Raw genomic sequence first — 15,041 nt, 5'->3', positions numbered from 1 at the left:
TGATATGACGTCCTTTTTGATGTCTTTATTAGTAATTTAGCTGAACGCTTTTATCAAAAGCGACTTACAAGTTCTGTACGACAAGTCAGCAGGAAGGGTACAACTCTTTTAGCTGAGTAACAATGTTCATCAAACAGTGTTGAAACTTGAGTGCTGCAGTGTTGAGTGCATAGTAGTAGAGACATATTAGTATAGTACTGTAGGTAGTAAGATAGACTAGGAAGATTATTTACTGGCAAAGTGCATGATAGTAAAATGTTCATTTTTCGTTTTTTCCCCTTCATCTCAGATATTGGTTGAAGAAGTGTGTTTTTAGTCGACGGCAGAACATTTTATTCCAGCTCCTCCTGGCTGCGTGTCGAAGTATCTGACTTTCCTCCTCCTCTCCACTGACTCTCCTCTCCTCTCTCCTCCTCCTCTCCACTGACCCTCCTCTCCACTGACTCTCCTCTCCTCTCTCCTCCTCCTCTCCACTGACTCTCCTCTCCACTGACTCTCCTCCTCTCCACTGACTCACCTCCTCTCCACTGACTCTCCTCTCTCCACTGACTCTCCTCTCCACTGACTCACCTCCTCTCCACTGACTCTCCTCTCCACTGACTCTCCTCCTCTCCACTGACTCTCCTCCTCTCCACTGACTCACCTCCTCTCCACTGACTCTCCTCTCCACTGACTCTCCTCCTCTCCACTGACTCTCCTCCTCTCCACTGACTCTCCTCCTCTCCACTGACTCTCCTCTCCACTGACTCTCCTCCTCTCCACTGACTCTCCTCTCCACTGACTCTCCTCTCCACTGACTCTCCTCCTCTCCACTGACTCTCCTCCTCTCCACTGACTCTCCTCCTCTCCACTGACTCTCTTCCTCCTCCTCCTCTCCACTGACTCTCCTCCTCTCCACTGACTCCTCTCTCTTCCTCCTCTCCACTGACTCTCTTCCTCCTCCTCCTCCTCACTGACTCTCCTCTCTCTTCCTCTCCACTGACTCTCCTCCTCTCCACTGACTCTCCTCCTCTCCACTGACTCTCCTCCTCTCCACTGACTCTCCTCCTCCTCTCCACTGACTCTCCTCCTCCTCCTCTCCACTGACTCCTCTCTCCTCCTCTCCACTGACTCTCCTCCTCCTCCTCTCCACTGACTCTCCTCCTCCTCTCCACTGACTCTCCTCTCTCTCCTCCTCTCCACTGACTCTCCTCCTCCTCTCCACTGACTCTCCTCTCCCTCTCCTCCTCTCCTCCTCCCCACTGACTCCTCTCTCCACTGACTCTCCTCTCCCTCTCCTCCTCTCCTCCTCCCCACTGACTCCTCTCTCCACTGACTCTCCTCTCCCTCTCCTCCTCCCCACTGACTCCTCTCTCCACTGACTCTCCTCTCCCTCTCCTCCTCCCCACTGACTCCTCTCTCCACTGACTCTCCTCTCCCTCTCCTCCTCTCCTCCTCCCCACTGACTCTCCTCCTCCTCTCCACTGACTCTCCTCTCCACTGACTCTCCTCTCCCTCTCTCCCTCTCCTCCTCCCCACTGACTCCTCCTCTCCACTGACTCTCCTCTCCCTCTCTCCCTCTCCTCCTCCCCACTGACTCCTCTCTCCACTGACTCTCCTCTCCCTCTCTCCCTCTCCTCCTCCCCACTGACTCCTCTCTCCACTGACTCCCCTCTCCCTCTCCCTCTCCTCCTCCCCACTGACTCTCCTCTCCCTCTCCTCCTCTCCTCCTCCCCACTGACTCCTCCTCTCCACTGACTCTCCTCTCCCTCTCTCCCTCTCCTCCTCCCCACTGACTCCTCTCTCCACTGACTCCCCTCTCCCTCTCCTCCTCCTCCTCCACCCCTCCTCCAGGACGCTGGGCCTGCGTCGCCCTGTGGTGTCCAGCCTGATGGGGGCGCTGCTGATCCTGACCTTCACGGCCCACGTGTCCTACCTCACCTTCGTCAGCTTCGACTACGGCTACAACATGGCCGCCAACGTCACCATCGGTACGTCCAGCGCTTCTGGAGCCACCGCGTTAACCCTTTCACTGCCGCACTACCAAACGGTTAACCCTTTTACTGCGACCATACATAAGGTTAACCCTTTACTATCACACTACAGGTTAACCTTCTGTAGTGTGGTAGTGAAAGGGTTAACGACATGGCTTGTTTTCTGACTCTGTAGTGGTTTGATCTTTTTCTCTGTGTGTGTGTGTGTATATGTATGTATATACAATCAAAACTCTTCATACTTATGGCGGCTGGGTGGCGCAGCGGACATTGTGCTCGTCACCAATGCAAGAGACACCAGGTTCGAATCCGGCTTGGGCCGGCCGTCATACTGGCTCAATTGGCAGAATTAGCGGGTGGAAGTCGATGGGTGGTAATCTGGACGTTGTGGACAGCGACTCCTACAGGTCGGTTGGGGGACGCCTGCACAGCAGAGACAGGAAATGGCGGGGGTAGTGTGAGCCTCCCACACGTTACACCTCGCCAATGAGAGTCCGCACTGGCAGGTGAAAAGATGCGACAGGCTGCCTCCTTGTGTACCGGAGGGGACACGTGATGCAAGGCTTCTATCCTCCCTACAACCGACCAGCGGGGGGCATTTGCGAGCAACGTTCAAGACGGGGGAGGGGAGAATTGGAAACGGCGAAATTGGGATGGGGGAAAAATAGAAGAAAAAAAAAACTCATCTTTGCACATCACTGCTCAATAGCACAGCCCTGCTAAATATTCCATCCCACTGTATTGTTATTTTTATTCTAATTAGTGTATAGGCTATACTTGACCACATCGTGCACAATTGTACAGCCCTGACCTATTTTATTTTATAATTATATTCTATTGTGCTTCTATTTTCTATTTTAGTTTATATTTCATGTTATTTTATTCAACCTAATTGTCTGTCCGTTAACATAATCCCGCCCAAGCACGGAGATCTCCGTGTTTCGAGTCCATGCGTTGTGGACAGAGGCACGGATAAATCCGTGGGAAGTTGTTATTGCTTTTATTCCATTTTAATAACCTATTCAAGGTCGCCGAGCGGCACTGCAGATTTACCCTACTCTATGAATTCGACAAGGTGCAATACCGGCCAGATCCTCTTAGGGGCGCTATCGCGATAATGCAGTGTGCCCTGTGGCTGAACGGATCAGTCTTTTTTTTTTTTTTCAATGGAGATTTCAGCAGGATTCTAGATGTGCAGCATTTAGCTTGGATTACGTTTTGGATCGCAGATTTCACCATGCAATAAGGGGATTTATCATCAGCCAATGGACATATCGATCTACCAGATGGCGATCGATAACAGGGAAATGCTCGGGGACATCCCACCGGACCACGGTAGGATCTTTTTCACGTAAAGTGCATCCCGATCGGGCCTTGTTTTGATAGCCAACCAGGCGTTCGGCTATGAGGCTAATGAGGCTAACGCGGTTATTGGTAATTGTTGTGAAGGGCCAGATTAAACCGAATATATATATTTATTTATATATATATATTTAATTGTATTTGTATATTCTCTAATATTCCCTGATATCCCTTGTATATTCCTTGTACAATATGCATTGAATATCCATTCTAGCCTACTGAACATCCCATAATAGTCTCCATTCTACTATTGGTCGAGACCTTGGTGCCAGGCTGCCATACCCCTCAGACCCAGTTCAAACTTACCGCTCGACATGTACGAACAAGTCCTAGTTCCGCGTAGGAATTTGGCTACCGCACCACTAATGGGACTATTTGTTCATAGTGCGTATATATACTGCGCTACTAAAGTAGGACTTTCTTTTCAGTCCAGTTTCTTACCCTCCAATAGAGTCACAGACGTAAAGCCTCCCCGCGACGCCACGTGTGGGAGTAAGGCCAAGTTCGCCTACCATCGGTATTGAGACATCGTGTATATTAATATTTGAATAGTCATATTTGGCACTATATCGTCGAGTTGGACGTAGTCTATTAAGCTAATAATAGTCTGTTAATATATAGTGCTTCGTGCGGTGAGAATACTACCGTAGTCAGTACCCCATCGTTTCGGGCAGAGAACTGGCTGCTTACCCAGGGTGGTTGACCCTATGTGAAGCTGCACCCGAGGAGCCCCAGAGCCGACGAGCGAGTGGACCTGTATACCGGATTATTCTACCGACGACAGCCCGCCTTCCCAGGCACGGATTATGCTTTGGATACTTTGATTATTCCATGGATAAAGACCCCCGACACTGCCGTGTGTTGGAACCCCCCCCCCTGGAGAGGACGCAAGGTGAGGAGACTCTCTGCAAGACGAGGTCGCTTCACGTCTCTCCCCCGTGGACCGGAGAGAGCCGGCCCACAAAGAGTCCACCTGCTTTCATCTGTGGTCCAAGGATCGCCGGCGCATTGAACGGCACTACAGTGGGTTCACCTGGGATACCCTTGGCCGGACGAGGCAGCCGGATTCTACCCCCCCCCCCTCCTACTCCTGTCGGCTTACAAGCGACCGGATTAACCCCCTCTAGTGTATCTAGTATAATCATTAAAGTATCATTGCTGTTATTCCTTAACTATTCCAGGTCGTATATTTACCACCTGCGCCTTCAGAGATTGGACATTCTCTATTGATATACCGACGAATACTCCTTGCCATAAAAGTGCATACTATTTCAATTCATAAATGTAATTAAGTGATTAAGTGCTTATTCTACACACCATCGCTGTGTAGAAATAAAGACCTGTTTCTAATTCGTACATTTGTGTTGGATCCGTTTCATCTACGTGAGAGTGTTCATGATAATATATTTATGCCGTGTACTGGGTGGCCGAATATTAAGTACAAAGGTAGTGGTAGTAAGTATCATATCTAGTAATACAGTCAGGGAATTGTACCCCTCAGTTACAGTAATCGATAATCAGAAACGACGTCCCCCGCCCCCCCTTTCATGCATACATGCGTGAGGATCGTACCGATCATATGCAGTTTGAGTTTTAACTGGAGCGTATCTATAACCGAAATGTCATTGGATTTAACGTTATTAGCTATTAGCCCTGTATCTCGGCTTCCAGAAAATATACTAGACCAAATCCCCTATAACTCTTATATTCACAGCGCTATAAAATGAGAACCTATTGATGATTTTTTTTTCTTTAAGCCATTTTGAAGGGACGGTTTATGGACTCAATTGACAATGAGAATGGACAGATAGCAATACTATAAAGTATAGATTTAGCTGTACAAACAGCCCCACGTTTGTTTACCAGGCCCTCTTATGCCAGGCCCTCTTGACATTAATTAGACTCATCCCAATGGCCCCGAATGTGTTAATGTTGCACCAAAAGCGACCAAATGAAATTCCTTCTATTCCTCCTACCTTTCTGATTCTTTATGCTTCGACTTACTTGTATCAGAGCACTCTTGTACAGTGCTCTACAGTGCGAGCATTTCACTCGCATTTGCCCCTAAAAATAGATTTGTGCAAACCGGAAAAATCATTTAGGAGCACACAGTGTGCGAGAAAACTCTGCAAGCAACAGGTCCAATGGTCTAACATGCTTTGCATCCCTGCCATTCCTAAATACGCACGTCACGGTATGATTTTGGTGGTATGTGCTATTGCACAGATGTTTGTCCCTTAGTATGCACACGCACGCACGCACAGTATAATATGTATGTAATAAATAGTTTGTTAAAACTCTGTGTTACTTGAACATTTTTCACTGTGCTCCTAAATTTCTTTGTGTACTCCTACATTTTTTCATTTAGGAGCACATGTGCTCCTTGGGGAAAATGTTAGTGTAGAGCCCTTGTATCAGGGTGTGTCTGACTCTGCAGGACATATTGTAGGTATTTACATACTGACCTACATTTCTATCACTTTTATTGCCATGTAGTTATGCAACCATACAGTTTCACCTCAGGGGACAATAATCTGGTCTCGTACCCCCCCCCCCCCCCCCCCCCCTCTCAGGCCTGGTGAACCTGCTCTGGTGGCTGCAGAACAGTAACTCTCTGGTCTCTCTCCCCCAGGTCTGGTGAACCTGCTCTGGTGGCTGTGCTGGTGGCTGCAGGACAGTAACTCTCTGGTCTCTCTCCCCCAGGTCTGGTGAACCTGCTCTGGTGGCTGTGCTGGTGGCTGCAGGACAGTAACTCTCTGGTCTCTCTCCCCCAGGCTTGGTGAACCTGCTCTGGTGGCTGTGCTGGTGGCTGCAGGACAGTAACTCTCTGGTCTCTCTCCCCCAGGTCTGGTGAACCTGCTCTGGTGGCTGCAGAACAGTAACTCTCTGGTCTCTCTCCCCCAGGTCTGGTGAACCTGCTCTGGTGGCTGCAGAACAGTAACTCTCTGGTCTCTCTCCCCCAGGTCTGGTGAACCTGCTCTAGTGGCTGCAGGACAGTAACTCTCTGGTCTCTCTCCCCCAGGTCTGGTGAACCTGCTCTGGTGGCTGCAGGACAGTAACTCTCTGGTCTCTCTCCCCCAGGTCTGGTGAACCTGCTCTGGTGGCTGCAGAACAGTAACTCTCTGGTCTCTCTCCCCCAGGTCTGGTGAACCTGCTCTGGTGGCTGCAGGACAGTAACTCTCTGGTCTCTCTCTCCCCCAGGTCTGGTGAACCTGCTCTGGTGGCTGTGCTGGTGCTGGCAGAACCGCGGCACGCTGCCGTACTGGTGGAAGTGTGGCCTGGTGGTGGTGCTGCTGCACGGCCTGGCGCTGCTGGAGCTCCTGGACTTCCCCCCGCTGCTCTGGGTCCTGGACGCCCACGCCGTCTGGCACCTCAGCACCATCCCCGTGCACTTCCTGTTCTACAGGTCGGTACCCCCCCCCCCTCGTCCCTCTCTTCTGTTTTCTAGTCCCACTGCTGCGTTAAATGTGTCAGGGTTCACACAAGGTCCTTGAAGTGCTTAACACTTTGAGTGCCAGCAGGGGGCGCCAGAAATAGCGCTTGAGTGCCAGCGCTGTAGTCAATGGGAGGGCGAGCACATTTGCGAACGCATAAACTATATCTTAAATTATGCCTATGTGTCTAATACGCCCTGTCGCTTATCAATGACTTGTTTGCAGTCAACATTGTCGAAACGGATTGTTTTTTAATTGTTACATTTCCGTTTTATACCATGAAAAACTTTTTTGAAACGTCCAGAAAAAAAAAGTCTGCAGGAATCGCGCTTTACTGGAATACACAAAACACTGTAATTTTTCTGCCTATTTATGAATCGTTTTCAAAATAAACGCTAGATTATCGATAGTATATTTGTACTTATACACGCTAGAGAAGCGGGCTGAAAAATCGATTATCTTATTTCCTGATCAGCACAGCCACACACACACATATGGGACACGCTGAGATATAGGTGAAAAGAGCTCTGATTATCCCAAGACTGGTCAAATAGATTCCTTACCTCAAATCGGATGTTTTCCAAAAAGATTATTCCAAGTCCTGATCGCCATTCCAAATATCGATCGTGTTTATTGATCCAACGCTGGGTACTGGAAACATCAATTCCACGCTGTTCTGAGGGTCGGCGAAGACTGCAATCGGCTCTGATTACATGCCTGACAAGTAAAATGTGGATTCCGGACTTTCTTTTCCCCATGCGTTTTCATTCAATCCAATCCAAAGGGTGCATTACCATCCGGCAGACGATAGGGGGCGGTATTTTCCCTGTTCAAACTGTGTCCCAGTGGTAACGTGAGGCTAGATTGATGAAAAATGAATGGTAATAAATAATAATAATAAAAAGAGTCAAGTCAAGTCAAGAGTTTTATTTGTCACGGCATACAAGTATACAATGAAATGCGGGTGGTCTTGCCCGCAACGATGTGCAATACAGTAGTACAACATATAATAGAATCCAATAAACAACAGGACGGGAAGACTAGCGGCCATTCATTTGACAGCTAATGGGGATCCTAATAAAACAAAACAAACAAACATGTTAAAAATGTGCATTGTGCCTTTTCTGCAGTTCAGCTGATGACAAGAACCCTCCCATAATAACGATTAAATAACGAGATTTCTCGTTCCTGGCACTCAACGCATGGCATGAATTAACGAGATTTCTCGTGGCTGGCACTCAAAGTGTTAAAGTGCTTGATTCTTTTACAAAAAAAGTCAAGGCCTGGAATTCCTTGAAAACAACATTTTTTAACAAGGTGCTTAAATAGTCCTTGAAATTCAAATCAACCATTCGCATTGAAAGTTTTGTTCATCCATGATGAATCAAGAATCTTTTTAATTTTTATTTAAAGTGTAACTAATTCTCGGAAATTGGTTTTAAGTCATAAATATTGGATTTTTCCTATAAAAAGAAAACGGCATTTAAAAGTGAATTGTATCCTTTTAAATGCCCTTTTAAAATGAAAAAATAGTGCTTGGAAAAGTACTTAAAAGTCCTTGAATAAAATTTTGCAATGTCTGTGGGAACCCTGATGTGTGAAAGTCCCCCGTCTGTAAACAAGCAGGCGTTTTCCTGGGTTGTCCTTGACCTCCGACCTGAGACCGTCTGGACCGCAGCGTCGTGTTGTGTTTGTAGTCGGGGAAACGGGAAAGTCAGGAAACTCTCCTTTACATCTGGGTGTTTAAAAAAAGACCTTTTCCTGCATTGTTTCTACAGAACGAGGGGTTGTCTCAACACTGAGGACGGGAAGACTAGCGGCCATTCATTTGACAGCTAATGGGGATCCTAATAAAACAAAACAAACAAACATGTTAAAAATGTGCATTGTGCCTTTTCTGCAGTTCAGCTGATGACAAGAACCCTCCCATAATTGCAGCCACAATCACCGTAGTTTCTAATGTGCATCATCTCGATAAAATGTTTGTGTACAAAAGATGACTGCTCGTTCGTAAAACTTCTCTTTTCTACCTAAAGTTGAACCTAAAATATGATTCTGATGACACTTTTTTTTTAACGGTTACGCTTAATAATAATAATAATGGATTGGATTTATATAGCGCTCTTCATGACACCCCAGTGACCCCAGAGCGCTTACAGAGTCCATTATTCGTTCATACACAGTCATACCGGTGGTGGTAAGCTACAATTGCAGCCAGAGCTGCCCTGAGGCCGACTCACGGAAGCGTGGCGAATAATCATCGCCTACGGCCCCTCCGACCACCACCAACATTCATTCACATGCATACACATTCATACGAGGCAAGTAGGTTAAGTGTCTTGCCCAAGGACACAACGGCAGTGGGATGGACATGGGCTTGAGCGGGATTCGAACCACCAACCCTTCGATCATTGGACGACCCGCTCTACCCCTGAGCCACGCCGCCCCACACGCTATCGCTAGATCTTATTTGATCTGCAACATCTAGTTTGACAGCTCCTGAACCACTGTCTAACCCTAACCTTCTGATTACCAGACGACCGCTCTACCTCCCGAGACACTGTCTAACCCTAACCTTCTGATTACCAGACGACCGCTCTACCTCCCGAGCCACTGTCTAAACCCAACCTTCTGATTACCAGACGACCGCTCTACCTCCCGAGCCACTGTCTAACCCTAACCTTCTGATTACCAGACGACCTGCTCTACCTCCTGAGACACTGTCTAACCCCAACCTTCTGATTACCAGACGACCACTCTACCTCCTGAGACACTGTCTAACCCCAACCTTCTGATTACCAGACGACCGCTCTACCTCCCGAGCCACTGTCTAACCCTAACCTTCTGATTACCAGACGACCGCTCTACCTCCCGAGCCACTGTCGCCCAGATAAATTTGCGATTAGTCAAAAAGAAACTGATAATGTTAAGCATCTGGGACGATAATTGATAATTTCCCATCTGGCAACACTGGTGCACAGAGTAGAAGGTCAGTTTGGACCCACAGCTAGTGTGAGGAACATCATCGTTGGCAAGTAGAAAATACGGCTAGACTTCCAAAAATCACAACTATCCCTTTAAGACGTCTTCTCTTTCTTTTTGGGGGTAATTGGAAATTACTTCATATTCACATATCATGAATCACAAAAGCTAAAGCTGAAAGGATACTGTGGGTTCGTGTCCCTGTGATCATAAATCGCTAAAGTTAAAAGGATTTGTATCGGGGATCAAACCGTAAACAAAGAGGCCTATTAAGATCTGAATATGAAAAACTATGTGATTTAATTCTGTCTTACCTTGACTGTCTATTTCGCTGCTGTCTATTTTATACTTATTTTACGTCTTTTTTTGTGTGTACATTTTGTTCTAATTTTGTGCCAATTTTGTGCTCATTTTATGCCTTGTCTTTTTATTGCTGTGAAGCACTTTGAGCTGCAATTCTTTCATGGAAGGTGCTATACAAATAAAGTGTATTACTTTTTAAGACTATTCAATCTTATTGAGCCATGTTTTTATTATTATGAAGTGATTGCAGCAACCGTCTGATCCTCCTTTCCTCCTCTCCTCCCCCCTCAGCTTCTTGATAGACGACAGTCTCCACCTCCTCACCACGGAGAAGCAAGTAGGAGTCAAACTGGAGTAGGAGGAGCTTATCGCCTCATCGTCACGCCTCCCCCCCGCACGCCTCTCCAATCAGGGCGGCCGGACATCATGACTGAGGGGGGGGCTCGGTCTCCTCGGCGACCAGCGCGACACATGTACAACTATGAATTCCATCGAAGTAGACATTGTTTACATTTTCTTTTCTCCCCATGTTTTTTTTTGTTTGTAAATTTTTCAACAGATTATAATTTTTTGGAGTTGGTTGGGGGGCATTATCTCTATGGTTTATTTTTTCCTTTTTCAAATGAGGTTTATGGTGGTTTATGATTGAGTTTGCATTCACTGAACTTTGCCTTGTATTGACTTCGTTTCCATTCGTCGAGCTATCCATCCTTTTTGCCATTTGTCGCCGTGGAAACGCCGGACAAAAGGACGTGGAGCGCCGTACAGAACCGCAGCAGAACTGCAGCAGAACTGCAGCAGAACCCGCGCCGTTTGCACAAACTCTCTCCCGACCGCGTCCACGAGCACACGTCCTCTAGAACTCTCTGATGCTGCTTTTGAAATGGCTCTCGGTTTCCTCTTGAGCCTCCAGGTCTCTCCACTCACCGGCCTGGTGCACCTGGTGGAAGGTCTCTCCACTCTGCCTGGTGCACCTGGTGGAAGGTCTCTCCACTCTGCCTGGTGCACCTGGTGGAAGGTCTCTCCACTCTGCCTGGTGCACCTGGTGGAAGGTCTCTCCACTCTGCCTGGTGCACCTGGTGGAAGGTCTCTCCACTCTGCCTGGTGCACCTGGTGGAAGGTCTCTCCACTCTGCCTGGTGCACCTGGTGGAAGGTCTCTCCATTCTGCCTGGTGCACCTGGTGGAAGGTCTCTCCACTCGGCCTGGTGCACCTGGTGGAAGGTCTCTCCAGTCGGCCTGGTGCACCTGGTGGAAGGTCTCTCCACTCAGCCTGGTGCACCTGGTGGAAGGTCTCTCCATTAACCAGCCTGGTGCACCTGGTGGAAGGTCTCTCACCAGCTTGGTACACCTGGTGGAAGGTCCTCAACTCACCAGCCTGGTACACCTGGTGGAAGGTCTCAGGGGGGGCGGTGCTAAGTCACAAGACACAGACTTTTACACCAAACCCCATGCAGTACACAGTGGCAGCTGGTAGAGGGAGCCACAGGCCATTCTCCTTGCCACGGGAATCCTCTCTCTCTCTCTCTCTCTCTGGCTTGTGCTCCAGCATGTGTCAGAGGTTCGTGGTGCAGACCTGGCAGATCGAGAGCTCCCCTGTGTGGGGTGGGGGGGTGTTGCCAGCAGACTGTTCCAGAGAGCGGGGGAAGGCGCTTGTGTTCGGAGGCCGTTCTCGCTGACTGTGGTTCCTTTTTGTTGTCTCACATTCTCACCTTTTTATAATTTTTTTTTGCATCTTTTGCTATTTCCATTGCCGCCTTTTTTGTTATTATTTCTTTTCTCTTCTTTTTTGTACTCTACTTGCTGTCACATCAGATTTATATTTTCATCGTTTTATCAGTTGCCTTGTTTTGTTTTCTTCACCCCGTTGCCTTCCATCTTGTTGCCGTTGATCACTGTGTGCTTTTTGTGGTTATTTAATTTAATTTTGACGTCCGACCAGGTTTGGGACCACCTGTCTGTATAATGGAAGCCGTGTTCTCATTCACCCAGATTGCCTTTTTGATTGTAAGGGGAATGGGAGATGCGATATTAAAGGTATTAAAGTGTAAGCTAGGAGGGGTAGGAGATATAAACCAGGTATGCCAGGGTTCAGTGTGAATGAATGGCTGAGATGCTGTGTGTGTGTGTGTGATTGTGACTGTATCCACTCAACCATGAAGTCACTATGCAGATCCACAAACTGTACATGACCACCTGCCCATCACGAGAACGTCCCATCTCTCCCTCCTGCCTTACATAATGACCGGCCTTGTCCACTTTTCCTTTTGTTTACACGGATCATTTTATTAGTTTCTTACTCGTCCAAATGTCAGATTTGCTTCCCTGATCGACCCCAGAGTCGGCCAAAAATGAAACGCTAAAAGCTTGACCTCATAATACCGCGTGATAATGTCTTCAAACACGCCGTTCCTTTCCGGTGAGTCGCCACATTTGCGCACTTTACGGGCATGCGTGTCTGTGTGTGTGTGTGTGTGTGCGCGCACGCGTGTCCATTCGAAGCGCTGTCCATGCCTTTGTTGTCCCGTGTGAGAATGTGAGCAATGGCGAGTATGTGTGTGTGTGATGCCTCAACTCAAGGTTGTGTTGTTTTTGCGATGACCATCCATCCCCAACTGACTGGACTTGTATGAGTGTGTGAGGGAGAGAGAGAGAGAGAGAGAGAGAGTTTGTACTCTATCCCATTGCGGGTCTCCTGCTGTGTCAGAGCCGTGTGTGTGTGTGTGTGTGTGGGGGGGAGGGGGGAAGTTGCTGTGTTAAAATCTGGTCGACCGCGGGTAAATTTAGCTTTTTGCTGAGAGCCTGAGGGGGTAGGGATGGTCATGATGAGCAAAGACAGCTATAGAGAGGTAGTGATATGTCTGGGGGGGGGGGGGTAAAGGATTTAAAAAATGGTGGCTTGTCATACTACAAAACAATGGACACGGCTCTGAAATATTAGGTCTTGGCTGAGGTTTTATTTTCAAGATTAGTTATTTTATTATGTATTAATACTGTTAATAATTAATAGGCATATATCTCTGGCATTACAATAATACTCATGTGTGTTTTCTTTTGTTTATATAAGCACTGGAGGTTCTGCATGACTGCAGAAGGACAACAATGTGGGAAGCAAAGTTTTGACAGATGTATTGATTAACTAAGACTTGATTAATCCACAGATTCCCTATGGCTATTAGTTTACTATATGAATTTCTTCTTCAGTCGAGGACAATCTCTTGGTTTGCCTTCTTTCCTGCATGCGTTAATGTTTACAGCCTGTTGACATTCATGTTGGGTTCTGTCTTAAACCTCAGACATTCATGTTGGGTTCTGTCATATTAAACCTCACTGAGACATTCATGTTGGGTTCTGTCGTATTAAACCTCACTGAGACATTCATGTTCGGTTCTGTCGTATTAAACCTCACTGAGACATTCATGTTGGGTTCTGTCATTAAACCTCACTGAGACATTCATGTTGGGTTCTGTCGTATTAAACCTCACTGAGACATTCATGTTCGGTTCTGTCGTATTAAACCTCACTGAGACATTCATGTTGGGTTCTGTCGTATTAAACCTCACTGAGACATTCATGTTGGGTTCTGTCGTCTTAAACCTGAAATGTGTCCAGCAGGTTATATTTCTGCCTAGTGACAAAATCTCACTTCATTCCGATCCCCAGAATTTCTGCTGTGCAAAAAAGGGAAATAATGAATTCATCCAATGACTTGAAGTCCCTCCCAATGTTGTATCTGAGTGAAATATAACGAGTGTATATGATTTTCTTAAGTAATTGACAATAATCCCCTTTTTTGTTTGGACAAAAGACAAAACTCTGATACTGTAAAATAATATATATATATATGAAATGTTCCGTTCTGACATCTTGGCCTACTCTCTACCACCCCCTGTCTGCTGCTCTGAGCACCTCTCTCTACCGCCCCCTGTCAGCTACTCTGAGCACATCACCTCTCTACCGCCCCCTGTCTTCATCACCTCTCTACCGCCCCCTGTCTGCTACTCTGAGCACATCACCTCTCTCTACTGCCCCCTGTCTGCTACTCTGAGCACATCACCTCTCTACCACCCCCTGTCTGCTGCTCTGAGCACCTCTCTCTACCGCCCCCTGTCTGCTGCTCTGAGCACCTCACCTCCCTACTGCCCCCTGTCTGCTGCTCTGAGCACCTCACCTCTACCGCCCCCTGTCTGCTGCTCTGAGCAGCATCATAGAGTTGTATTTGACAAAGCTTTAAAGGATAACTCCACTATTTTGGGAAATTAGCTTATTTAACATCTTCCCTGGAGTTAGACAAGAAGATGCATACCTTTTTTGTCTCTGTGCGTGCATTTTAGCTTTGGGAATAGATGCTCCGTTAGCATAGCTTAGCTTCATCACTGGAAGTGAGGCAGGACAGTAGCCTTACAGTGCCTTACAGTGTATTGCAAGGTCTGACATTGACCAAACTTGATATGCATGACCTTGGTGGGCTCTAGGTCAACTCCTGAAAAGGGGGTCAATGTCAGACTTTGCAATCAAAAGTTAGGGGGCTAATAACCCTTGCCATAATTTCAGTGCGCCCCTAACTTTTGATTGCAAGGTCTGACATTGACCCCCTTTTCAGGAGTTGACCTAGAGCCCACCAAGGTCATGCATATCAAGTTTGGTCAATCGGATCGATGCGATGTAATAAGATCGATTCATATCGATACTCTTATTTTGAAAATCCTGTGGCGAGTCTCATATCCGCCCAAGAACAACAGCAGTAGCTCCGTGTGTGTAGATGTTACAGCATAGCATTCTCCCTTTCTGTGTGTGTGCGCGCGTCTTTGGAAAGACCAGATGAGGTCAGAGGAGTTTGATGTTTAAATGTTATTTAAACATAAACAATATAATACATAATAAATTTAGGCCTATACATGATCATGCAACATCAACAAATTGTTGTAGGAACGGTTTGGGAGAGGGAGGTTGTGAGTTTTGAGTTCCAAAAAATGTAGCTTAAAGTTT

General features: G+C 47.2%; 1 protein-coding gene across 1 annotated transcript in view; it reads left to right on the top strand.

Moving 5' to 3' along the window:
- The window catches only part of pgap3 (post-GPI attachment to proteins phospholipase 3), a 43,779-nt gene extending 32,637 nt beyond the window's left edge, over positions 1-11,142 (top strand). The window contains exons 6-8 of the mRNA XM_084323610.1: positions 1,834-1,970; positions 6,537-6,741; positions 10,346-11,142. Of these exons, the coding sequence (XP_084179736.1) occupies positions 1,834-1,970; positions 6,537-6,741; positions 10,346-10,412 (409 nt within the window). The 3' untranslated portion in view covers positions 10,413-11,142. The remainder of the gene's footprint in view (positions 1-1,833; positions 1,971-6,536; positions 6,742-10,345) is intronic.
- The last annotated feature ends 3,899 nt before the right edge of the window (positions 11,143-15,041 follow it).

The sequence above is a fragment of the Notolepis coatsorum genome, assembly GCF_963971535.1.
Source record: "Notolepis coatsorum genome assembly, chromosome: 10".
NCBI lineage: Eukaryota > Metazoa > Chordata > Actinopteri > Aulopiformes > Paralepididae > Notolepis > Notolepis coatsorum.
Note: the sequence above shows the minus strand (reverse complement) of the source record. Positions and strands in the feature narration are given on the sequence as shown.